Raw genomic sequence first — 26765 nt, forward strand, 5'->3', positions numbered from 1 at the left:
GCCTTCAAAATTAAGGCGTCAGCCTTATTAGAACCAACGTCCACACATTAAATTATCGCTTTATGAGCAATGCTATATTATATTTATTTATTTATTTTTTTTGGCCTAAATCTCAATAATTGTTTAATATCTGACAAATTAAATGCATTTTAACCTCCATAACATTTTAACAAGCATATGTTTTTTGATGTTATGAATATAATAACACACATAAACCTGGTTACGAGATGTTTTGTTAACAGACGGATTAAAACGTCCGAAGTGAGATCGGGACTGACTTGAATCTTTGGGGTTTCCAATTTACTGCTGACATTGAACACAACATTCTCACCATTTTCCTCCCCGAGCTCTCCGAGCAGCACCATTTTAGCCACATAGGTGGCTGGACGCAAACGGGACGGGATTATTTAGGGGTGGTTGTTTTTTTTTTTTCGTTAGCTCACAGGTTATTCAATTCCGTTTTTACTTTCTTTGCCAACTGAAAGGGAAAAGATTCTTTCATTCTTTCTTTCAAACTGAAAATCAGAAGGACACCCAAAGGAGGGCTAGCAGGAGGAGCTAGCTGCTAAAGCTAACCGCCCCAGATCTCAGTCCTTTCTCCACAGAACCAGCATCAACAGTAAGTATAAAACTAAACACTGTGCTATTGCTGAAATAATGAAAATAGTATTTCATTACTTTTAATTTCATTCATCGATTTAAAAAATTGTTTAAAACATTGAAGCATGGAAATCCCAACGAGTACCCAGAGATACTAAATTTGTTCCACAAGTTCAGAATAAATTTAACATTTATAGTAGAAAGTATTTGCTAAAGAAAAAAATAGTCCGTTTTCTTTAGAAAAGTCCCGGTTCGGTCGTTAACGGGTTGACTCTACTGAACAGGCCCAGAGAGGCAGCCTGGAGTCTGGGTGAAACTTCCAGTAGGAGCTGAAAAAACCTAAAATATATAGATAATCAAAAATGTTTTTAACTGGGGAAAAAATGCACATTTAAAATATTAGTGAGAGAAAACACAGGTGGACGGAAAATGCAGGTATTGAATGTAGCTTTTTGTTACCAAGGAAAACAAATGAAAAAGTTGTTGTCCCCTAAATGGTCAGGCCACTCTGAGCAGCAGCAACTGGAGCAGGTTTTTATTCTCATTATGTCCACAAAATGTTCCTCATACTGACCTCAGATGCACACATATAAAGCAGACATCATTTAAAACAAGTGCGCATGAAGGAGAATGCTAAATGTTAAACATGAAAAGTAGTATTTATATAAAGTGCAGCTTTGTCTGAAATTAGCTGAAGGTTTCTTTGATTTTCAGCAGTGGGGGGTTTAGTCTCTGACAGCATGGAGGGGATTCTCTTCACTGCTTTGGGAAAGATGCTGTTCATTTGGTTTTGATTTGGTTTTTGATTTTGTTACTGATTAGTTTTTTTCCTGAGCGAACAGCAAAAGGTGCTAAAGGAGGGCTGTTTGCAGGACCTGTCTTCCACCCCCATGTGGCACAGTGATGATGCCAAAAATAGTCTTAATTAATATCAAGGTCTGACATAGCACTGGGATATTTTAAAATAGTTTAGCACAACACATGTGTGTGTATATATATATATATATATATATATATATAAATTTAGGACTAAAACAATTAATAAATTAATAAAATAATTATCAACAAATGTAGTAATCAGCTGTTAATTGGAGTATAGAGACTCTAAAACATGCTTTTAGCTCTGTTAGGTGGCAATTATACCAAAATTGGAAGAAAGGAAAAAAAACAAAAAAAAAACAAAATATATATATATACACTATATTGCCAAAAGTATTTGCTCACCTGCCTTGACTCACATATGAGCTTAAGTGACATCCCGTTCCTAATCCATAGGGTTCAATATGACGTCGGTCCACCCTTTGCAGCTAGAACAGCTTCAACTCTTCTGGGAAGGCTGTCCACAAGGTTTAGGAGTGTGTTTATGGGAATTTTTGACCATTCTTCCAGAAGCGCATTTGTGAGGTCGCACACTGATGTTGGAGGAGAAGGCCTGGCTCTCAGTCTCCGCTCTAATTCATCCCAAAGGTGTTCTATCGGGTTGAGGTCAGGACTCTGTGCAGGCCAGTCAAGTTCATCCACACCAGACTCTGTCATCCATGTCTTTATGGACCTTGCTTTGTGCACTGGTGCACAGTCATGTTGGAAGAGGAAGGGGCCAGCTCCAAACTGTTCCCACAAAGTTGGGAGCATGGAATTGTCCAAAATGTCTTGGTATGCTGAAGCATTCAGAGTTCCTTTCACTGGAACTAAGGGGCCAAGCCCAGCTCCTGAAAAACAACCCCACACCATAATCCCCCCTCCACCAAACTTTACACTTGGCACAATGCAGTCAGACAAGTACCGTTCTCCTGGCAACCGCCAAACCCAGACCCGTCCATCAGATTGCCAGATGGAGAAGCGCGATTCGTCACTCCAGAGAACGCGTCTCCACTGCTCTAGAGTCCAGTGGCGGCGTGCTTTACACCACCGCATCCGACGCTTTGCATTGCACTTGGTGATGTATGGCTTGGATGCAGCTGCTCGACCATGGAAACCCATTCCATGAAGCTCTCTGCGCACTGTTCTTGAGCTAATCTGAAGGCCACATGAAGTTTGGAGGTCTGTAGTGATTGACTCTGCAGAAAGTTGGCGACCTCTTCGCACTATGCGCGTCAGCATCCGCTGACCCCGCTCCGTCAGTTTACGTGGCCTACCTCTTCGTGGCTGAGTTGCTGTCGTTCCCAAACACTTCCATTTTCTTATAATACAGCTGACAGTTGACTGTGGAATATTTAGGAGCGAGGAAATTTCACGACTGGATTTGTTGCACAGGTGGCATCCTATCACAGTTCCACGCTGGAATTCACTGAGCTCCTGAGAGCGACCCATTCTTTCACAAATGTTTGTAAAAACAGTCTGCATGCCTAGGTGCTTGAATTTATACACCTGTGGCCATGGAAGTGATTGGAACACCTGATTCCAATAATTTGGATGGGTGAGCAAATACTTTTGGCAATATAGTGTATATGTACATGTTTGAGTTTATCCTGATTTAATTTTGTAAAAAGTCTTTGGCTAACCGATTATCAATTAATTGGAAGATTAACCAGTTGATTTATCTATTTGCAAAATAATCTTTAGTTGCAGCCCTGATGTCACACTTTCAAATTTCTTTTATTTATTTGATTGTGTGAACGTTATTTTACACGTTTTAGCCGTTTCGTTTTTTATCTGTACTGTTTTATGTTTTTACTTCTTTTGTACAGCACTATGGCTGTTTCTAAGTTCTTAACAAATAGGAATGGTTTGGATATATTAGGGGTGGGGGGGATCAATTTGACAATATATTGTAATTTTTCGGCTGCCTGATATAATATCGATCTTTCAGTTCTGAATATCAATCAAAAGAAAATGTATGTAAAACAATGATGGAAAATGGTTCCCTCTGCTAGAGATGTCCCGATCCAGGTTTTTGGACTTCCGATCCGATACCGATACTGGCCGATACCAGCCTATCCGAGCATGTATTTAAGTTTAAGTTAAAGTATTTAGCCTTAGTTGTAAGACTCATGTTGAAAAGGGTTTTAGTACTCTTGATAACATCTAGCCAGCTAAATTAGGTGAGATTGAATAAATCACAATGCTTGGTAACAACAAACTTACCTTTTTATTAAGAGATAAACACAAACTGGACAAAATTATGAATAGCAATCTGAAATTGCACAGTGAGCAGTAAAACCGTAAACAGTTAAAGGTGCAAGTATTACTGTAAGTTTTAATAAAAATGCAAAACAGGGGAACACTGGCCCAAAATAGTGGAATGGATCGTTTCAATCGGCGAACTGGAAAATACGGACCGGATTTAAAAAAAAAAAAAAACTGGATCGGCATTTTACATGCTTTGCCGATACGCATTTTTTTGCCAATATTGGCGTCCCGATCCGATACGTGGATTGGATCGGGACAAGCCTACCCTCTGCAGAGCCATTCTGGTAGATAGGGCTGTGTCGGCTGTGCGATGCGGCGCCATATCTGTAGTTTGATGCAGTTACAGTGGAAGACGTGGACCAACTCAATGGCCAAACAACATGGATTCTGATGAACATATTAGACACTTGCTTTTTTACGTTTACATTTAATTTTGACAGCTGGGTAAAATATCGGCACATATAGAAATACTATAATATCGTGACCTCCTATTGTGACATTCATTGTTTCGCAATCCTTTCCCCCAGTAATTAGGGCTGCAGCTAACGATTATTTCGCAAATTGATTAATCTGTCTATTATTTTTTCAATTAATTGATTAGTAATCAGATAGCAAAAGGTTCCTTAAAGATTTTTTAAATTAAATTAAACCAGGCGAAACTAAATCCTTTACACTTAATAAACGAAAGAAAACAAAAAAAAAACAACTCTTCTCTTCTTATCATCAGTATTGCATCTTTTTTCTGACCCACAGCTTATTGTTCCTTTATATTCATTGCAAACACACTCCTACTAATGAGGCCAGAGACCCAATTCCATATTAGCACAGTTTTTAAATGATTTTTTATTATTATTTTTTATTAGTAAATAGGTCCTTGGAATCATAAACCTATGTTAACTGTATGTGATATTCCTGCTTTCTTAGTCTAGACTATCGTAAATCTTAAAGACTAACACATGCTTTTTTTATTCTCTTGTTCCCAGGAATCTACAATCAAATCTCTTAAAATGAGTGCTGCTGCATCCCAAAAAGTAGTGCTGAAAAGCACCACCAAAGTGTCTCTCAATGAGCGGTGAGGCACCATGCACCCTGTCAGCAATTAGTCATCAGAGGCAAAGACCGACTTGGCTTGTTAAGATTTTTAATCTCTTCAAGAGGCTGCTGAGGGGTACTGAACCCAAATGGATGCTGTTCTCATCATTCCCAATGTGTGCACTGCTCACACAACACTGTTCTGCATGTCGATACTTTCTTACACATTGGCTGAAATAAATAGCAAAGTCATCCTGGACCTAAGAGTTCAATCAGGGCTGAATGTGATGAGTAAGCAGTGCATACATGTAGACAAAGGGTAAGCTGTTATTAAGCCTGTGCTGGAGCACATCACTGTTCTAAAACAGCCACGATGGGCGCCATGTTTCTGTAGCACTGTATGCACCAAGTATACATCTTCTAAGATGGGCAGGAAAGCTCAGCACGGCAGAAAAATGCCGCAGCTTCTTATGCCCTTCGTTCAGGTTTTTCTCTCTCGGCCCAGTGGTAACCAAGCTTCTGCTCTTCTCTCTGTCGCTGTTTTTCTCTCTACTCTCCGTAAGACTCAGTCCAAGCCCGGACGTGACCGAATCAACCTCTGTATCCCATTTCCCTTCTACCTTCCCTGCCCGATGCTGGTCACTGTACAAGTCACGGTCCATGCTGTAAGTGGCTGAGTCCAAGCTAATGTCCAGGGCCTCTGCTGCAGCTTGGTGAGATTCCTGACACTCAGCGGGAGGCCTGTAAGTGGCAAATTATTACTCACTTTCTAAAACCTCTATCTCTCCTCTCTCTTTCGATTCACATGTCTTTCTTTCTACTTCATCTGTCCTCTATGAATTTAAAACGCTTATCCTAAACATGAATGAGTTAGCGATGTCAAACAATTGACAGAGAACAGAAGTGGCACCTACTGAAGCAGAAAAGAGCCTTGACTGCCTTTTTGACCACATCTACAATGTGAGAAATGAGTTGATATGGAACCCTGCTTCCTCCTCCTGCTCTTTATATCCCACCCCCATCTTTTATTTCCTCCCTCTTCTTCCCTCCCACCTCTAAAGCTTCACTAACATGCTGAAGAACAAGCAGCCTACTGCGGTAAGCATTCGAGCCACGATGCAACAGCAGCATTTGGCTAGTGCCCGCAATCGCCGGCTGGCCCAGCAGATGGAGAACCGCCCCTCAGTCCAAGCAGCTCTAAATCACAAGCAGGTAAGGTCAAACATCAAATTCTTTACACATCCTTTTCTGTCAGGAATAGTCCTGCCATTGGTGTATAAACTAACAGATTCTTAAAACCGTTCCGGATCGTAAAGTCTGAGAACTGCTCTTTCTCAAGGCTTGAAACATGCTGGTAAAGTTATGGTTACTAAATCAGGTTTCTGTAATGCTCATTTGAACCTAAAGGAAGTGACACCAGCAGATAATAGCGAAGCCATGATACTTTGATTCAATGTAAACCAATCAAATTACAGCAAGAGAGTCTCGCTGCAGACCTGTGCCGTCAGGACAGGAAGTTTATTTCAAGACTTTCAAAGTAAAATAAAAGCTATTATACCTGAAAAATTGTTTATTTCCTGGGTCTTGATAGAAATACGTTTGTTTAGTCATGTGTTTAACAATCTATATATTAGATTTGATGAAAATGTGTGATTGTGATGATGGTGGACTACTTTGCAATTATGATTTTAAAAAGGAATGGTGTTAGGAGTCTGCGTGCTTGAATATCGAGGACAACGCAGAGATTTAAAAGCTTCTCTTCCAGCTATGGGAAAAGGGGTCCACGGGCTTCCTGCATGTTCCAGCAGCCCTGTGGGTTCGAGCCTTACATCTTACAGCATTATCTCTGAAAGAGAAGACTCAAAGACACAACTGAACCTCTCCCTTCACCTCCTGTGGGAGTGGGAGGGTGATTGATGAGGATTGAGGATGAAATTTAAATCTAAAATAGTTTGTTTTTCATTGAGTCCGTGGATGATTTTACATACTACAGAAGTTCTACATGAAGTGCTGTGCTATGTAGCGCTGATGCAAGCTCAGTTTGATCATATAAGGCGAGTTAACGATACAGATGGTTAAAATGAACAAATAAAGCAAACGGTGGATAAGTAAAGGTCTGTAGAAAATAATAATGAAGTTACCAATAGCCAAAACACTGGAATATTTGTCACTCATTAAGCTCCACTGCCTTTATGACTTTGCCAGCTTTGTGTGTAGTTTTGGTAACTTGGCGTAGCTCACAGGGCTCCTCTTTTTAGCCTTTTTCCCAGTTCCCGCATTGAATTCCGCATTAAAGCGCGTTTTTCAAACATGACTTTAGCCGCTAAGAATCTGAATGTTGCTCCAACCGGCAAAAAAGCTGCGTCTAAGCTAGGGCTGGGCCTCAAATAAATATAAAGATAAGTTCTGCAGCTTTACCTCAATAAAGATAAGATCTATCAGAAATAAAGGCAAGTGCAGGAAATGCAACTGATCTATTTCTAATTTACTTATTCAATAAATCAAATTACATATTGCTTTCAATTAAATATTATCGTCTTGAACCCATTCAAGTTTAAACATTCAACAATGTCTCATTGAGCGGGAGAAAAGTGTTTCCTCTCTTGCAAATGTCTTTGCACAAATGTAATGGAGCTTTTTGCACATCTTTGAGTTTAACAGCGTGGCTGTGCTGTAGGTGTCATTTCTGGTAGTTCCAACAGTTTTCAGACAAACTTTGCAGTTCGTGTTCTTTTGCTCGACATCTATGGCGTAATTTTGGTGCCACCCAACTGAGTGTGCAATGAGAAAAATGCATCGTTTAAACCTGCACACCTTCACTTAAAACCGATCTGCCACGCGCTCAAATCTGACAATGCGCTCTACACTTTTTCTCTGTGCACTCAGCTTCGTCTCTGCTCTTGCTCAGCTACACAGGATTAACTGATGTAATTTGGTTTGCAGCTGTTAGACGCTTCTTTGATGGGCTCATCCAGCTTTCTACGCTTCTGACGGGATGGGTGGAGTCACTTAAAGGAATAGTACACCTAAAACATGATTAGCCTTCATTTTCTACTCACCCCCATGCTGAACAACACTCTGGAGTACTTTTTTGATATCTCAAATGCATCTGGAGATCCGGGAGGCTTCTTGCTGTCTGCTGACATTCAAATAATGGAGGTCTATGGCGCCCGAGACAGAAAGGTCCATAAAAGTCCACAAAAAACGTGTCAATATTCCTCCATACTGCTCGTCCAATGTATTCCAAGTGTCCTGAGTGGGTAACATCCAGAATTTACTCGAAACGAAGTCATTTAGAATGTTTTTAGAGCATAAACAGTAGTGTATAGGATTTCCTGAAAGCGCGTTCACGAGTCTACGGAAACCGCGGCAGACCAAACCAGATGAAAGTGCGCATTCAGCGTCTGCTCTGCCGATAATGCAAGCGTAGAAGAAGAAATGTGCTGTTTACCTGTGCAAAGAAAGAAACAACGAAAGAAAAATGTCTGAGGACTTCAGTGTTGAGGAAGAGCATGAGTTCTTTGCCGAGCTGAATGCGCACTTTCATCTGGTTTGGTCTGCCGCGGTTTCCGTAGACTTGTGAACGCGCTTTTATGAAATCCCATACACTACTGTTTATGCTCTAAAAACATTCTAAATGACTTCGTTTCGAGTAAATTCTGGACGCTACCCACTCAGGACACTTGGAATACATTGGACGAGCAGTATGGAGGAATATTGACACGTTTTTTGTGGACTTTTATGGACCTTTCTGCCTAGGGCGCCATAGACCTCCATTATTTGAATGTCAGCAGACAGCAAGAAGCCTCCCAGATCTCCAGATGCATTTGAGATATCAAAAAAGTACTCCAGAGTGTTGTTCAGCATGGGGGTGAGTAGAAAATGAAGGCTAATCATGTTTTGGGTGTACTATCCCTTTAATTCCCCCAATGCTGCAGAGTCTTAAAGGGGAAGGAAACACCAGCCACCAGTGCACACAGACAAAATGGTAGAATTATTTACCGACTTAAATGCTGAATTTACTGACATGTGAAAATTTGCCCTGGTTACCGTCATGAACGATGGTAACAGTAAAAATACTGTTTATTTAGTCTAACCCCTCCCTGGCAGCTCTGTGGCCTCTGTCTCCCCGCAGCTGGGCATCTGGTGACGCCTTCATACTGGGTTAGCATTGATGATGTCACCAATGCGGAAGTAATCAGGAAAGTAAACAATGGAGAGCAACATTCATGGAAGCCAGGGTGTAGTCGATGTGCTTTTATCTGTCTGAATCCTCTCACCAGAGCTGCTCCATGTTTATAGAATGTAAACAGAGTAGTTTCTGCTTGATAGATCAGAAGTGACTGGCGTGGTTAGTTCAATGGTATCATCTTTTTTTAATTCACTACCAACTGAGCTTGTTTCACCGCTGCGATGTTTGCTGCTCTCCTCTGCTGAAAGCCGGGTAGTCATGTGGCTTTACCTGTAGCTGCGCACACTGTCTACACAGTGTTATAAAATCGCAGTCTTTCCTGCGATTACACAGCATCGAAATTACGATTGCATTAATCCTGCAGCACTACTATATGTTTAAATCCATTTCAACTGGATAAGGTTTAAAATGCAAGAAAATATCAAACAAAAAAAATTATCACAGTTCTTTTATAAAGAGGTATCTAATGTGTGTTTACACGTATTATGTTATATATTCTTTATTCTGTTACTATTGTTTGTGCTGTTCTTCCCTTTGCTGTTGGACCATATAGATTTGCCACTAAAGGGTCTGAACTTAGCTTTGTGTTCTCACAGTGAATAATACGTAGATACATGATCAGAATAAATAACTTCTGGAGAAAAAAACAGTAGACTAAATTAACTTTCAAATCTCTACTTTATATTCTAGGAAGTGTTTTTATCTTCAAAAACCGCAGATTTCACAGCGTGACGTGCAGTTTTTAACTTTTACCGAAGTGAAAGAAAATCGCCCCAAAAAAATGGAAACACGATTTTCTTGGTCTTTAAGAAGGGAAAAGGGATGTTTAAATGAGCAATCTCTTTGTAAAAAAAAAAAAAAAAATCTGTGAACGACAGCACATAAGAGCTACAGTCTTTTCCAGAAGGCTTTGAATAAAACGTCTGGAATAAACTCCCCATCCTGGCAGTGCAGGTCTGAAGCCAGAGCCTTCTTAGATCACCTTATTCTTTATAAAACGAGAATAAGCAATACTATACAAGGTTGAAAAAGGAGGATTAATACGTCCTTATTATGCTCTGGAATCAAGTCAGTTTAAAGAAACATTTCTCTTGATAATTTTATAACTTATGAAAGAGAAAACAGGCAGACGGCTGTTTTAAACAAACCGGTGGGTTCACTGCAATTCAATTATATTGGCTTATTTTTTATTTCCATCCTACCTACTTTATCAAAAGGCCGCTGTTGCAGGCTGCGTTTCGTTGCACTGTTGCCCCAATCAGGGGGGGAAAGGGGATTGTATTTTTACTGTGGACTGCATTTTGTTTCATGTGGAGGTTTGAAATTACAGCAGTCCTATTATGCACATTTAAGGATTTTTTTTTTTTACCCTCAAGATAAAAGTAACACAAAAAATCTGAATTCTTTATTGTTTTTCTGCAGTTCCAACGATGCAAGAAATCATAATAGATTAATACTTCAATAGAAGTTATACTCAAAGCTCCAGATAGCGTACAGCAGATTAGTCACATGGTGTCATTTTCTCCAGGATGCCCTGCATGGAAATTCAATCATGAATGCATATCATGTATGAGCCTTATAAATTTCTGTGGCTCCAGACAAATCTTTTTTTTTTTTTGGTTTTGTTTTTTTTTGGTCCAGTGTGGCTCTTTGAACGTTTTGGCTCGCTTACCCCTCGCCTGGGGAATTATTAAATAACTCTGGTGTAGAAGGTATAACCTCAGTAAAAGCAGCTTTAAGAACTCCAAATTAGTTAAAAAAAAACAATCCACTGGACTTCGTTTTCAAGTTTGAAGACGTTTGGAAACGACATCCAGAGGATTTTTTTTTTCCTTTTTTGGAATGACTTTGACCTTGATGACTGAATCAGATATTTTGTTTATTTAGTCCTTGAAGAACTCAAACAGTTGGAACAAGAAATGAAAAACTGTTATTTAAAAAAATAATAATAATAAAATGTGGGATTGGTATGAAATGATGTAGATTTTTTTAGTTTAACTGACCTAAATTCTTGGCTCAAAACGTCTGAAACATATTTGACTGAGTTATGCGTTTAACCTTCACCCAGTGGTAGATTTTAGAAGGTGATCTGGGACTCCAGCTCCTTCCGTCGGAGGCGGAGGGACGGCTGCCCGCCCTGTCGGCGAGCTGCTGCTGAGAAACACGAACCTGATTTTTGAATGGAGTGGGATTTTAATAAACCCTATTTGAGTTTAACTAACCTTTATTCACACCCTAAAAATATATCAAAACTTTATTTTGTATTTCAGTTTTTACTGTGGCGGTTCTACTGGTTTAATTTGAGAGAGATGGAAATCAGCAATATTTACTAAAATGCTGTGTAAACCTGTCAAGATTAGATTTTTCTCTCTAAGATCTGCGTATTTTAATCAAATAGGCTTCAATCAGTGAATTATGTTATTTTACCAAACCAATGGCATACATCAGCATATTGAAGAGCTTTTAAATACGTCAACCCTACCAGTTTTTACCAGTTTTCAAATATTTTTGGTTTTTAGAAATATTATATTTCTCAGGTTCAATTAATTTTATTCTTCGAGTTTTGAGTGAACAAACTTTATTAGCTCCAGGTTGTAGATAGGAGATTGAAGCAGTAGGGGGCGCTGCCCCCAACTTAGTGGACCCTGATAGTTATGTTGGCCACCTAAAGGGTTTATGTTTCTTATATTGACTCAGGTTCATCATTATTACTGTAAAAGTTCACAATAGAAACTAACAAGTCTGATATTATAATCTGTATCGATCCCAATATTGACAAAAATTCTTTATGAAGTTTTGGTGAAAGTGGAGCCAATTAACAGGAAGAGATGTTCTTTGTTTATAGCTTTGCTTAATTAAAGTTAGGTTAAATATCTCTTTCATTTGTTTATATTGTTTAAACTTTATTTTTTGAACATCTGTTATTGATTTACTACATAAGCAATGTAATGCCAGTTGTCATTTTTAGTATTATTTTTTGTTAGGAATTTGTTGTATTTATGACTTCATCCCCCGACATTATAATAATCTCAAGTCGCCTCTTTGCATATATTTGTTTATATCCACACGTATTTTCTTGTAGAGGTTTTTTTTTTCTTTTTTTTAGCAAATTATTATTGCCTTGTTTACTGCCTTTCTATTATTGCCTTAGCTTAATACATATTATATTAAATATAACACATACTATTAAAAAAAAAAAAAACTTAATTAGCTTAAATTTCTTTAAGCTACTTGAGTTTATATGACTTTTTATTGAGATGATTCATCATATATTAAGATAGCTATCAAATAGGTTTAAAAGCAGCTGTGGAGTCTTTAAAATTTGATAACTGTAAATGATTTTTATGAGTAAATCTAGTAGGCGTGTCCCGTTAAAACCTTTTAATTTCAGATATGATACCAATTGGCAGAAATCATACCAGCTTTTATTACTTACTTTATATTGTAGAATGTAAGAAATGCTTGATCAAGTAATATTACTAAAAATGGGAACAAAAGTCAACAAAGAAAAGATTAAATCAACCAGTGAGTTACAGATGCTGTAACAGAAGGAGATGATAATAGTTTGGCTAATATTGGATCAGGAAATCCCTAAAATCTAGCATGTTTCTGCTCGTCTCTCATCATTAAAGTTGTATTTCCACTTGTGGCTATGTAATGTTCAGCTTGTCATAATTAATGATTGTATAAATGTGGGTGACCTTCCAAGAATCTCTTCATGATTCGCTATTAAGTTTTAACAGGAAGGAGAGTAATGTGCGAGCTCAGGCTGATTTTATAGGTGCTTTTTTAATTTCCATCTGATCCCCTTTGTCACCAGCCAATCCGTAGCAGTAGAACCATCCATACCATCTGCTTGTTTGTGCTAGCAGATATTCAAACGGGTCGCCCTCGATTTTACTTTATAATAAAATACCTAAATAACATTTTTCCCTCACTAAAGATAGTAAGCGTACTAAACTATAATAAATGAAAGGTTAATAATGTATTTCTTGAGAAAATAAATGCATTTATGCTCGTCGCTATAAGCATGCTTAGTGTGAGGAATCGAGTCAATGAGTCGACGCCATCAGCTGGTTTTCCTTAGAAAACTTTGAATCAGTTTGACTGGATGATCTGGTTGCATTATCTCTATAAAGTGCCTTTAGATGATGTGTTGTGAATTGCCGCTATATAAAGAATCTGAATTGAACAATTGAAGTATTCCTGCTCTGCAAAAGCGCTGCTCCAAGAATTGCGGCAAGAAAGTTCTGGGTACGATTCCTTGCTTGGGGTCTTTCTGCGTGGAGTTTGCATGTTCTCCCTGTGCATGCATGAGTTCTCTCTGGGTACCCGGCTTCAAATTGACCAGTTTTTGCAAAGTGAGGACATTTTGCTGGTCCTCACATGCTATTTTGCTAATAGTTAGGTTTAGGGCTAAGGTGTGAATTGGTTAGGGTGAGGGTGAGGTATGCATTGGTAATGGTTAGGGTTAGATGTTAGTTTTAGGGTTAGGGCATAGAAAGGGTTGAAAATGACTGACAATCAATGGGAGTAACACATGGTCCTCACTACATGCAGGGTTCCCGCGGGTCCTTAAAAAGTCTTAAAAGGCATTGAATTCTTCAAAACAAAACTAAGGCCTTAGTTGGTATTAAAATGTCTTAAATTAGTCTTTCATAGGTCTTAATTTTTAAAACATCATAAATAGGATTATTTTTTTTACGATTTATTTTTGTAATCTAAATAAAACGTTAAAATTGACCATTGTTTTTTTTTTTTTTTTTTATAAAAAAAAAAAAAAAAAAAAAAAAAAAAAACAGCTCGCCATTATTGGTTCCGTCCCGATAGCGGAACCAATAAAGCGTTGTTGCGGCCGGGACATTTGAGAGATGCTCCATTAACTTTTTGTCTGGAAAATTTGAGCAAGTGTAAATGTAACGAAAATTGTCTCCAGCCAAGAGTTTCCTCCATGGCTAAAACCAGGGAACATACATGAGGCTCAGTGGATTTAGTGCAAGAAGTCATTCAAGCTCAGAACGATGGGAATTAAGGCAGTGGAGTCGCACATGCGAAGCACGAAACACAAAGCGTCAAAATGGAGTTAGAGAGAAACAGCCGGTATTTCTCAGTTTAGTTCCACCCTTGTCTCTGCAACGCCTCCACTTATCACCAAATCAAACATACTAAGAAAACCATACAAAGAAAAATAGCTGCAAAAAAGACTTAGCACTGGTTATGTTGTGGCTTTAAAACTGATTTGTTTTGTTCCCTGATAAAACAAAGTTTGTGAATTCAGTTAAATAATTGTTCAAATATATCTGTCATTTGTGTGTTTTTAGCTTTCTTCCTGTATGGGAAGCTTTTTGAAATTTGAACCATTAGTGCAGTGGTTTATGTTAAAATAAACCTTTGGGTTAAGTTGCCACAAGCAGGTTTTTCTTGTGAATTTGGTCTTAAATTTTTATTTCAAGCGGCATTAAAAAGTCTTAAAAAGTCTTGAATTTAACTTGCCTCATGCTGTAGGAACCCTGCACATGGAAGAACAAGTGTGTATGTTTAACAGTTTAATGCAGAAAATGTAAAAAGCATCAAATTGTCTCAGAAAAGTCATACACTTCTTTTAAATGTGTTTATTAGCATTCTTTATTCTTAAAGGACAGAAATAAGTACTTTTAGACCTGGATGAATATCTGCTTGCAGATGTGCAAATAAACAGATGGTACGGATCGGGTAGTGACCAGTTTTATTGGCATGAATGGAGGTCTGCAGTATTGTCAAAGTTAATAAGATTGTTGTAAGTGGGGGGGGGGGGGGTGCTTCAGTGCCAAATAGCTGAAAAAAATCCATTTGAGCATTTTGACACGAAAACTTGTTTTAAATCACTTCAGTATTTCAGTGGTGTAGATTGTCTGTGTTCTTGGATAAACATGATAGTGAATAAATTGATTAAAAATATAAATGCAAATAGTTTGAACTTTTATTCCCTTAGATTGAGATGGAAGTCATTTATGAAAGGACATGATTGTGGTTGGTCTCATATGTTCATATAGGATGAATTCATTTTAAATGAGACAGTGGAGATAATGTGCAGGTTTGAAGTAGACAATGTAATGATGTAAGCATCTGTCTTTATGGGGGGGGTTCTACAAGACGGGGAGGGAAGGGAGTTAAAATGGTAAATTTAAGTATGTGGACTGAAAAGTGTGATAGAATAACTTGTTTGATGTTGCAACAATGAAAGTTAACCAGGCTATGTGATGGATGTGGAAAGAGAATAAGACAATTGAGAGTTCTGTCCAGGATGACACCAAATGGCGGGAGAGATGCAGGAATTGTCAACGCATATTATAAAACTGCCAGATTTGGTTAAAGTGAACTTTGCACAATAAGCAAGTATGGTACGTAATGTGGCGTGGCATGCACGGCCTGGGAAATGTATAATAATATAACCCCTTTACTAAATAAAGCTTAAACCTGAATAAATATTTTTAAGCTTGAATAAATGCAGAAATTAACATTCGTTGCAATGATGTTTAGCCCAAGTTTTTAAGTTAGTGATACTAAATGAAGATGGAGAAAAATTCTGGCTATCACTTAATTCTGCTGTTTAGACTTCTGATGGGATGTGGACCAAGATGACAGCATTAAAGGAAGCTCCCATGTCAATAAAACTAAAATCTGCCCAAATTTTAAAACTGGATTTCTGTCTGAAAATAAAGGAATGGAGAAGGAAAGCAGAGAATCATAAAGGGTAAAAAAAGTCCAAAGAACAAAAATCTGTAGCCTAAATCCCAGAACGCACCGAATCCAATTTCAGATCCGATCAGAGAGAACATTGTCGGACGAGGTCGCGACATTAGGCGCTTATTGAGAGTCTATGGGGAGAATAGAATAGAACAGAATAGAAAATCCTGTTTTTGTCCCCATTGTGGTGTTACAGCAAAATTGCTCACACAAATGTGGATCTTAAAGTGAATAAAAAAAACAAGTGGCAGAGTTAAAAAATAAACAGATAAAATATTGTACTGTACAGTGTTTACAAATATAAATAGTGTGCAGTCATCTGAAGAATAAACAATTGATATCCAGCTTTCGATATTTTTACAGTTGTGGGTTTGGGAAAATAGCAGCAACACCAGAGATGTGTAAAATAACAGCTGTTATTCAAGCGACTAAGATCAGCATGAATGGATCAACTGATTGAGGTTATTGGGAGCAGTGGTGGTTCTAGAGTCTTCCAGCTGCTGGGAGGAAGGATCTGTGATAACGCTCCCTGGTGCATTTAAGGTGCAGCAGTCTGTCACTAAAGCAGCTTTCCAGTTCAGCACCAGCTTCATGCTTCATGCATGGGGATGATCACACACCCGACACAATATTCCACGGGGGGGGCTTGTGTAGCTCCCACTGAGATGGAGAACAGGTCTATTTAGAAAATCGCAATATTGGTTGAAAATAATGGCGATTCAGATTTTTAAAAAATCGTTTCGGCCCTAATACAAATACGTTTTTGACTTATCTTGCCACTTTAACATTTATGTGAACTATGTGTTATTTTTTATGTAATTTATTATGTATAATGATCAGTTCTTCCAGGTTGACATTTTTTCCCCAGTGTTCCTTATTTTAGTGTATTAATTGTTAAACTGCATTTGCTTTAATCGTGTCAGAGCCTAAAGCAGCGCCTGGGTAAAGGCAGCATCCAAGCCAGGCTGGGCCGGCCTGTCGGGGCACTAATGCGTGGAGGACCTGCCGGGAGCCGAGGCGGCATGCGGGGAATGACCAGAGGAGGATTCAGAGGAGTCAGAGGAGGAATCCTTCGAGGGGGTTTGTCCCTGAGGGGTGCGTGTCCAAACATTCTCTGCTGGTTTAACTAGCTCATCTTTTTCTTTACTAAGATGTTATACTCTTCAAAATTCAGGGAAGCGAATGCTTGCAGGCGGACCGATGCGAGGCCGCGGGATGGCAAACCGCCTGCCGATGCGTAGAGGAGGCCGCTACCGTGGAGGACCTGCTGGACGAGGAGGGATGATGATGAGAGGAGGAGGTCGAGGAGGAGTAGCTAGAGGCATGGGTTTTATTTTCACCTCCTTTGTTTCCTTTTGTTAAGAGATATCCTGTAAACGATATTTCTGGTGCTGTCTTCATGCAGGTCGTGGTGGACTTCGTGGTCGAGGGGGGTTTGCCGGTAGAGGAGGCCGCGGTCGTGGACGGGGCAGAGGAAGCGGTCGGCCAGCAGTAACTCGTGAACAGCTGGACAACCAGCTGGATGCTTACATGTCAAAGACCAAAGGTCACCTGGACGCAGAGCTGGATGCCTACATGGCTCAGGCAGACCCAGAGAGCATGGAGTGACGGACTGAGGGGGCTGCTTAGCTTCAAGTCGGGGGGGGGTAGTTTAGTGTTCGATGGCGGCGCTGATGGAGGAACCAGATCGCCATCAAACTCTGAGAGAGCCGCCTGTTGAAAGAACCTTTTCATTGTGGTGTAGTCCTGATGTCTACAGAACTCCATCCATCTTCGGCAGCATCTTTTTCTTTTAAAGTCACGACTGTCTCAGATTTATAAAGTTCCTGGTCTGTGATCCAGGAGATGTCAGCCCTGTGAAAACTTTTTATTATTTTGGAAATAATTTTACCGTTTATCTGCTCAGACCCTTGAAGCAGGTTCTTTGACTTTAGCACATTCATTGATAAACATTGTTGGAATAATTGGTTTAAACATAGAGCTTAATTTTTCTTTCTTATTTTATATTTCAAGAAAACTTTATTGTGAAACATTTATATTCCCCCTGAAGCTAAAGGTTTGTTTTAAATAAAATCTGTTAAGTATGGTGAAGTTTCTCTAAAATGTTTTCTTCCCACTGTTACCATTAACATTATTTTTTATTCGATGGTAATGAGATACTAGAATAAACTACTACTATGGATCAGTGCTATATGTCGACATTTTAAGGGCTATAGATGAATTAATTACTACCAGTCAGTTCTGTAAAGTCAATTAAATTGTGGAAACTAAAGTTGGATTTGAAAGTCTGCTCTGACAGAAGCCGTTTGGTTTCCTCCTAAATCGTCATAAGTCTTGAATTTAATCTCCATGTTAGAACTTTCAAAGGTTTTTATAAATGTGATAGAATTTTTTACATATTTTAATTTTGTCTTTGATTTCATGATAACTGCTGAACACAATGTTTGCTTCTCTCTTATTGAAGAAAATATTTAACAAAGTTTGGTTTGTTTAGAAATAAACGGCAGTGGTTTATGTTAAATAGATGAATGAGCACTGAAGTTGCAAACCAGAGCTGACGCTAGTTTACTAAAATAGTTTTCTAACATTTCTGCTTTTTCAAGTGATAAAGAATGAAGTCAAACTTAAACTTATGTTTTCCTTTCTTTTTATTCTTGTGATTCTAAACCTGAAATAAGGGCTTCTATGGGTGTCAGTGTTAAACTCAAATTTGCAACAACAAAAAAAAACGTAATAAGTGTTATTGCAAACCAGCTGCATTTAAAAATAAAATGGTTTTCTGCATTGTATTTCTTACTTTAGCTTTGCTATAATATAAAAAACCTTTATTGTTTTTTCCCCCTTTGGTTTGGTTAATTTGAGATTTTTTGCAAGCATACTTCTTCACCACTAGAGGGCGTTATTTTCCTTTCTAATCTCAGACCCTTTTAGCACAGTGTTGCTCATCTGACCAAACATTATTAGATTTGCAGTTATTACCTAAAATGCACAACTATGAAAATTAATCAGGAATTCAGAGCAGAACTGATTTAAAGGTCTTCACACAATTGAACAATGAAGGTATGTCTTGTTGGGCCATAAACCATGGTAGTTATTTTGGACATTAGGGACCAATATTGAACCAGGTCATTGGGTTGGGAGGAAGCGGTTTCGCTCCAGATGGGCTGCTCTACAACTCTCACTCAAGCTTCTGCAGCCCCCTAGCCCAGGACAGTTTCACAAGAAACTCCTAGAGAGGTGCCTTTGCCCCCCGCTGTGCTTGAGGACAGAAAAAAAAACACACAGGATCTGAGAGGTTCACATTGGAAGAGGAGCCACCATGGACCAGAAACTCCAGACTGACCAGAGGCTAAAGTCTTAATGGCTAGCTGCTAATCAGACTGTTTGCAACAATCCTCCTTTCAGATGTGAAGACAGTGGAGAAGAACTCCTCCCCTGATGTGTGTCTGTCTGCTTTCCAAAACAGATATGCACAGAGGTAGAGGTCTGGCACAAGTCAGGGAGAGTTTCCAGCTAAAATCTTTTGTTTCCTTAATGATTAATTGATAAATTCTTGTGTTTACTGTTGAGTAAAGACAAAGTGTTGACTTCAAGAAGAACCGGCCTAACCACGCTCCACTGCTCATCAACAGCTCAGCTGTAGAGGTGGTCAACAGCACCACATTCCTGTGGGTGCACATCACAGACACCCTCAACTGGACTGGAAACACCACCTCACTGGTCAAAAGGGCACAGAAGGTCCCTGGGGAGGACGAGGAGACAGTGGCACGGGAAGGGTGGTGCTATGGGGGCTGCAGCCTCCCTCGTCATAGCATCAGCCCCCCATGGTGGGGGCTGTGGGGTAACATAATATTGTACTTAAAAACATGAAATTATTTATGTATTTATTTTTTAAAAGACTGTGTTTGATATGGGATTAAAATGATGGGCTGTGTATAAGATATAAACTAATGATTCATTATTTTAATATTTCATAAAAAAAACTAGGCTACTCCCCCTGAAGTGCTTCCGCCACCTCACATTCGTTTAGGCATGGGTAGCAATAGGCAGCAGAAACGTATTTCTGACTATTTCGAGGTGAGAAATGGTTTTAATTCCCCTATACGCTAGAATAAGGCTGCATATCACTAAATATTATGTCTGTATTAAGCTATTAAGTGATAAAATATGAAATTATTATTTTGTTTTTTGTTTCAGATATGAAATCATTCCCCATATCCATAGTCGAATGGACTTTCAAGATGTTCAATGCTCAGTTTAGGCTATATTTAGGCCATGTTTCATTCAAGTATTCCTGTTCCTGTTGATTGCAAGCTGTTGTTTGTTTTCAATTCAATTTAATTCAGTTTATTTATATAGCACCAATTCACAACACATGTCATCTCAAAGCACTTTACAGTTCAACCAGATCATCCAGTCAAATTGATACAAAGTTTTCTATCTAAGGAAAACCAGTTGATTGCATCGACTCATTGACTCAAATACAATCCCTCACACTAAGCATGCTTGTAGCGACAGTGGAGAGGAAAAACTCCCTTTTAACAGGAAGAAACCTCCAGCAGAACCAGGCTCAGTGTGAGCGGCCATCTGCTGAGGCCCACTGGGGTTCAAGGAGACGGAAGCAGAGACATAAAAAGCAGCTGTAAAAGGCGGCCCCGTCCAGGAAACACACAGCCAGGCAGACGATCAATTTTAAATTATTAAAAGAGAAGATATAAAGTTTAAAATGTTCATGCTTTGTTCCGATGCATTTTAAATGGCAGTTTTTGGCAACAAATGTAGGCCTACAATAACGTCAGCCACAGCCCTCAACATAATGACGTCATGTGTTTTCCAACCCAGCCATCAGCCCCCCTCGCTTGAAACAGCTTCCAGCGCGCCTGCGAGGAGAGCCCACCTGCCCCCAGCCATCCTCTCCACCTTCTCCAGAAGCACCATAGAGAGCGTTCTGAGCAGCTGTCTCACTGTATGGTGTGGAGGCTGCAGCGCCTCAGACTGGAAGAAGGTGAGAACAGCAGAGAGGATCATGGGGGCTCCTCTTCCCACCATTAAAGACATTTCATCCCAGTGATGCGTGTCCCGAGCCCGTGACATCATCAATGACCCCTCACCCCCTCCCACAGCATGCTGTGGGAGGGGGTGCCTGCATTGAATGCTGTGAAGCACTCAATGCAGGTCCAACAGGTTCCGAAAAAAAAAACTTCTTCCCCACTGCAATCAGACTGCTAAATGTTAAATAAAATGGGAAAAAAGCATTGAATGTTTGAAGAACTGTAAATCATATCTCAGTCTATGTTTACATTTGATCACCATGTTTACATTTTATCAGCGCTGCACTTTAAGAAATGGAAATGTCATGAGAGCTGCACAAAACAAAGTTTTGTTTTGTATACACCCTGTGTGTACAAAATGACAAAAAGAGATCACATGGTAACACATTGGATGTTGATTATAAAGCTAAAACAAGCTTTATTTCAGCAAGGGTTTAAACACAAATGTAACATTCTGTCATGTGTTTTCTCATATGCTCATATTTTGACTACCAAATTATGACCAAAAGTCACTTAATCGGAATCCTCATGTCTGCTAATGTCTAGCTCAGAAGGTAAAGAATCTAGAAAATCATTTAATAAAACATAACTTGGCCAAATCCTTCAAGATAAACTTTGGTTCTCAAACCTAGCATCCATGCTAAACAGGGATATCATTGCACAACCTCATTGATTATGGTTTTGAACCATGTTTTTCCTTTGTATAGAGTAGCTTAGGTTAGTTGAGTTTCACTAGTTTTCAGTCAAGAGTTTTTAACAAAAATATGTTTGACTTGGAGTTGAACGATTTTGGTTAATAAACTCTTATATTTTGAATGGAATTTGTGGTGAATTTATTCCATATTTGTGCAGAATTATCAGTTTGACTATGATTTAAACTTGATTCACACCTTCACTTAAATGTTTATCATTTTTTTAAAACTGCCATTGTTCCAGCATGGAGAGACTATAGTCGATCTAAGTATATGTTTTTGTTTGCATTTTCTTATGCTTATTAATGTCAGGTTAAATCTCTCTTGATTTCAGTTTCAATTCAATTCAGCTCATTTCTATAGCGCCAATTCACAACGCAAGTCAACTCAAGGCACTCTTCAGTTCACCAGATCATCCAGTCAGATTGATTCAAAGTTTTCTATCTAAGGAAAACCAGTTTATTGCATTGACCCTTCAGCAATCCCTCACACTAAGCATGCTTGTAGCGACAGTGGAGAGAAAAAACTCCCTTTTAACAGGAAGACATCTCCAGCAGAACCAGGCTCAGTGTGAGCGGCCATCTGCTGAGGCTGACTGGGGTTCAAGGATGATGTCAGAGGATGAAGAGAGCACATCCAGCCAGTCACAGTCAGAGAAACAGGACTACACTGAAAAAGAGGTCGATCTCTAACATCTATAAACAAAGGTGTTAATGGCAGCAGCACAGGAACAGACCAGATGAAGCTACTATGAGAAAAAGCAGAGAGAGCAGAACGTTAGAGATTGAACTAACAGATCCTGCAGATTCGGAGAATAGAGATAGAATTAAACAGAATGATGAAATAGGGGTCCCTATGTGCTCCAGCAGTCTAAGCCTATAGCAGCATAACTATAGAGATAGCTCAGGTAAATAGCATAATTACGACCCCTAATGGGGTGGGCAATAAACATATTACAGTTGCACAACTCCTAACAACCCTTTTTTACTTTATTATTATATTATTATTATATTCGGTACATATCCAGCTGTAAATTAGTTCATATCACTAGTGATCTATATATTATATTCATTATTTATAATGGTATTCATCTCTGTACTCATTCAGTAGAAACCCATGTCCTTTATTTATAGAACCATTATTTATCCTGCACTTGCTGCTATTGTACTTCTGGTTAAACCTAAACTGCATTTCGTTGCCTTGTACCTGTACCTGTGTAATGACAATAAAGTTGAATCTAATCTAACCCTTTTTTACTTTAGCTAGAGGTTTCAGGTGTCAGATTAAAATCCCTTTTCAGTCATTTCTATGCTGAGCCAGGGGGCCAAACCCAAGAACCAACGACTCAATAGTTAAAGGGAAAAATAAACCTGAAAAAAAAAAAAGCAGAGACCGAATTGAAACCTGTGGGAAGCTAAAGAGACGAATTGCTAAGCCTAACAATATGATACAGACTAAGGAGCAGAGTAAGGTTAAGTGGGACCTTCAAACAGTCAGGGGCATTTATTTAACATTACACCGGCTTTTCCCATTTTTATAAGATCAACATTTGACACAAACATTTAATCCAAAGGGAAATATATATCTGACATGCAGATTTTATGGCTGTGGGAGCTAGCCGAAATACACTATATTGCCAAAAGTATTTGCTCACCTGCCTTGACTCACATATGAGCTTAAGTGACATCCCGTTCCTAATCCATAGGGTTCAATATGACGTCGGTCCACCCTTTGCAGCTAGAACAGCTTCAACTCTTCTGGGAAGGCTGTCCACAAGGTTTAGGAGTGTGTTTATGGGAATTTTTGACCATTCTTCCAGAAGCGCATTTGTGAGGTCGCACACTGATGTTGGACGAGAAGGCCTGGCTCTCAGTCTCCGCTCTAATTCATCCCAAAGGTGTTCTATCGGGTTGAGGTCAGGACTCTGTGCAGGCCAGTCAAGTTCATCCACACCAGACTCTGTCATCCATGTCTTTATGGACCTTGCTTTGTGCACTGGTGCACAGTCATGTTGGAAGAGGAAGGGGCCAGCTCCAAACTGTTCCCACAAAGTTGGGAGCATGGAATTGTCCAAAATGTCTTGGTATGCTGAAGCATTCAGAGTTCCTTTCACTGGAACTAAGGGGCCAAGCCCAGCTCCTGAAAAACAACCTCACACCATAATCCCCCCTCCACCAAACTTTACACTTGGCACAATGCAGTCAGACAAGTACCGTTCTCCTGGCAACCGCCAAACCCAGACCCGTCCATCAGATTGCCAGATGGAGAAGCGCGATTCGTCACTCCAGAGAACGCGTCTCCACTGCTCTAGAGTCCAGTGGCGGCGTGCTTTACACCACCGCATCCGACGCTTTGCATTGCACTTGGTGATGTATGGCTTGGATGCAGCTGCTCGACCATGGAAACCCATTCCATGAAGCTCTCTGCGCACTGTTCTTGAGCTAATCTGAAGGCCACATGAAGTTTGGAGGTCTGTAGTGATTGACTCTGCAGAAAGTTGGCGACCTCTTCGCACTATGCGCGTCAGCATCCGCTGACCCCGCTCCGTCAGTTTACGTGGCCTACCACTTCGTGGCTGAGTTGCTGTCGTTCCCAAACACTTCCATTTTCTTATAATACAGCTGACAGTTGACTGTGGAATATTTAGGAGCGAGGAAATTTCACGACTGGATTTGTTGCACAGGTGGCATCCTATCACAGTTCCACGCTGGAATTCACTGAGCTCCTGAGAGCGACCCATTCTTTCACAAATGTTTGTAAAAACAGTCTGCATGCCTAGGTGCTTGAATTTATACACCTGTGGCCATGGAAGTGATTGGAACACCTGATTCCAATAATTTGGATGGGTGAGCAAATACTTTTGGCAATATAGTGTACCAACAACAACCTCCTCACACACAGCAAGAACCTGAAAGCTTCGTGAGGGAAGATATTACCTTCTTTTTACAAGGCAACGGTGCTAACAAGTGTAACCACGTAGAACACTGTGAAAAAACCAGACTTCTGGGGATTTTAAATGTAAACTTTTTAAGGAATTGTTCAACCCTTACAGTCAGATATTGCTTAATCACAGTTGTCTTGAAAATGAATTAATTACAGGGACAGAAACTCACTAAAAAACAGCTGCTAGATGTAGGTGAAAGTTCACAGGGACTGTGTGAAATCCAAAACCACCTCCTGTAGCAGCAACAACACTATGCTGGACATGCGTCTCAAATTACAGGGATTACAGTGGGAGCAGCTGGAAAACTGCTGGAGCTGTTGGTGAGTCTACCTAAAAATAGACTCAATGGACAGAATCGTTTTCAAAAGGAAAATACAGATTTAAGGCCACATATAGGGAAAATAGTACTTTTTAAACTTTAAACTTACTTTAGTTTCTCTACTTTATTTTTTTAGTGTATATATATATATATATATATATATATATATATATATATATATATATATATATATATATATATATATATATATATATATATATACACTACCGTTCAAATGTTCAAAAGTTTTATTTTTATTTTTATTTTTGAAGGAAAAGCACTGTACTTTTTAATGAAGATAACTTTAAACTAGTCTGAACTTTAAAGAAATACACTTTATACATTGCTAATGTGGTAAATGACCATTCTAGCTGCAAATGTCTGGTTTTTGGTGCAATATCTACATAGGTGTATAGAGGCCCATTTCCAGCAACTATCACTCCAGTGTTCTAATGGTACAATTTGTTTGCTCATTGGCTCAGAAGGCTAATTGATGATTAGAAAACCCTTGTGCAATCATGTTCACACATCTGAAAACAGTTTAGCTCGTTACAGAAGCTACAAAACTGACCTTCCTTTAAGCAGATTGAGTTTCTGGAGCATCACATTTCTGGGGTCAATTAAACGCCCAAAATGGACAGAAAAAGAGAACTTTCATCTGAAACTCGACAGTCTATTCTTGTTCTTAGAAATGAAGGCTATTCCATGCGAGAAATTGCTAAGAAATTGAAGATTTCCTACAACGGTGAGTACTGCTCCCTTCAGAGGACAGCACTAACACACTGCAAAAACAATCCAGAAATAAGTAAAAAATGGCTTAAATTAAGTATGTTTAGCCTTAATTTGAGCAGGTAAATAAGATGATTTGCCAATGGAATGAGTATTTTTACTCTTAAAATAAGATAGTTAGATAATATTTACTTGAAATAAGACGATAAAATAGTTTTTTCTTATTTTAAGAGGAAATTGTCTTGTTCCATTGGCAAAGTGTCTTACTTACCTCCTCAAATCAAGGAAAAACACACTTATTTTAAGAAAAAATAACTTATTGAGATTTCTATTTTTTGCAGTGCAGGCTCTAACCAGAGTAGGAAAAGAAGTGGGAGGCCGCGTTGCACAACTGAGCAAGAAGATAAGTACATTAGAGTCTCTAGTTTGAGAAACGGACTGGAAAAAAGTGTTGTGGACGGATTAATCTGAGTTTGAGGTGTTTGGATCACAAAGAAGAACGTTTGTGAGACGCAGAACAAATGAAAAGATGCTGGAAGAATGCCTGACGCCATCTGTTAAGCATGGTGGAGGTAATGTGATGGTCTGGGGTTGCTTTGGTGCTGGTAAGGTGGGAAATTTGTACAGGGTAAAAGGGATTCTGAATAAGGAAGGCTATCACTCCATTTTGCAACGCCATGCCATACCCAGTGGACAGCGCTTGATTGGAGCCAATTTCATCCTACAACAGGACAATGACCCTAAACACACCTCCAAATTGTGCAAGAACTATTTAGAGCAGAAGCAGGCAGCTGGTATTCTATGGGTAATGGAGTGGCCAGCGCAGTCACCAGATCTGAACCCCATTGAGCTGCTGTGGGAGCAGCTTGACCGTATGGTCAGTGATGGGACTAACGGCATTGAAAGTAACGGCGTTACTAACGCCGTTACCTTGTTTTAGTAACGAGTAATCTAACTAATTACTTTGACTGTAACTATAACGCAGTTATCATTGCAGACACCCCGTTACTGCGCGTTACTCAGGTCGCACAATGAACCTTTTTTCATGATAGGACTCGTGCGCGCCTTGTCATGAGAGAGGGGAGGATGAGACTGGCTGATGTATAGTGAGATTCCGTCTGTCACTTGGGTAGGTGGGTGTTTCTGCTGGTGGGTGTTAACGCACAGCACACACAGAGAGATGGAGAGTGAGGAGGACTCCAGCAGCAAAACAGCGTTTTCCACATGGAAATACCGGTGTTACATCGAGCTGCGTTTCCCCATCAGATACGGTTTCCCCTGCATCTCCGCACAGCGCAGGCGGTGCGATTCACCGCGCAAGCGTCAGGAAACGCGCATGATCGCTAAAGGC

The 26765-nt window shown here is 39.4% G+C and overlaps 1 protein-coding gene across 1 annotated transcript; it reads left to right on the forward strand.

The window, feature by feature from the left end:
- The first annotated feature begins 351 nt into the window (after positions 1 to 351).
- On the forward strand, positions 352 to 17770 carry chtopa (chromatin target of PRMT1a). Its single transcript, XM_038304043.1, has 6 exons — positions 352 to 619; positions 4713 to 4801; positions 5823 to 5973; positions 16603 to 16774; positions 16854 to 17000; positions 17085 to 17770. The coding sequence occupies exons 2-6, from the start codon at positions 4737 to 4739 to the stop codon at positions 17285 to 17287; spliced, it is 738 nt and encodes a 245-aa protein (XP_038159971.1). The 5' UTR covers positions 352 to 619; positions 4713 to 4736; the 3' UTR covers positions 17288 to 17770.
- The last annotated feature ends 8995 nt before the right edge of the window (positions 17771 to 26765 follow it).

This window comes from Cyprinodon tularosa, unplaced genomic scaffold (assembly GCF_016077235.1).
Source record: "Cyprinodon tularosa strain WSP-4 unplaced genomic scaffold, ASM1607723v1 ctg524, whole genome shotgun sequence".
Classification (NCBI taxonomy): domain Eukaryota; kingdom Metazoa; phylum Chordata; class Actinopteri; order Cyprinodontiformes; family Cyprinodontidae; genus Cyprinodon; species Cyprinodon tularosa.

Excerpts from the sequence above, each read along its gene's own strand:
- chtopa (XM_038304043.1), top strand. The coding sequence starts at position 4,737 with ATGAGTGCTGCTGCATCCCAAAAAGTAGTGCTGAAAAGCACCACCAAA. Across the intron at positions 5,974-16,602 it reads CAGCTCTAAATCACAAGCAG|AGCCTAAAGCAGCGCCTGGG; the intron begins GTAAGGTCAAAC and ends TAATCGTGTCAG. Across the intron at positions 17,001-17,084 it reads TCGAGGAGGAGTAGCTAGAG|GTCGTGGTGGACTTCGTGGT; the intron begins GCATGGGTTTTA and ends GTCTTCATGCAG.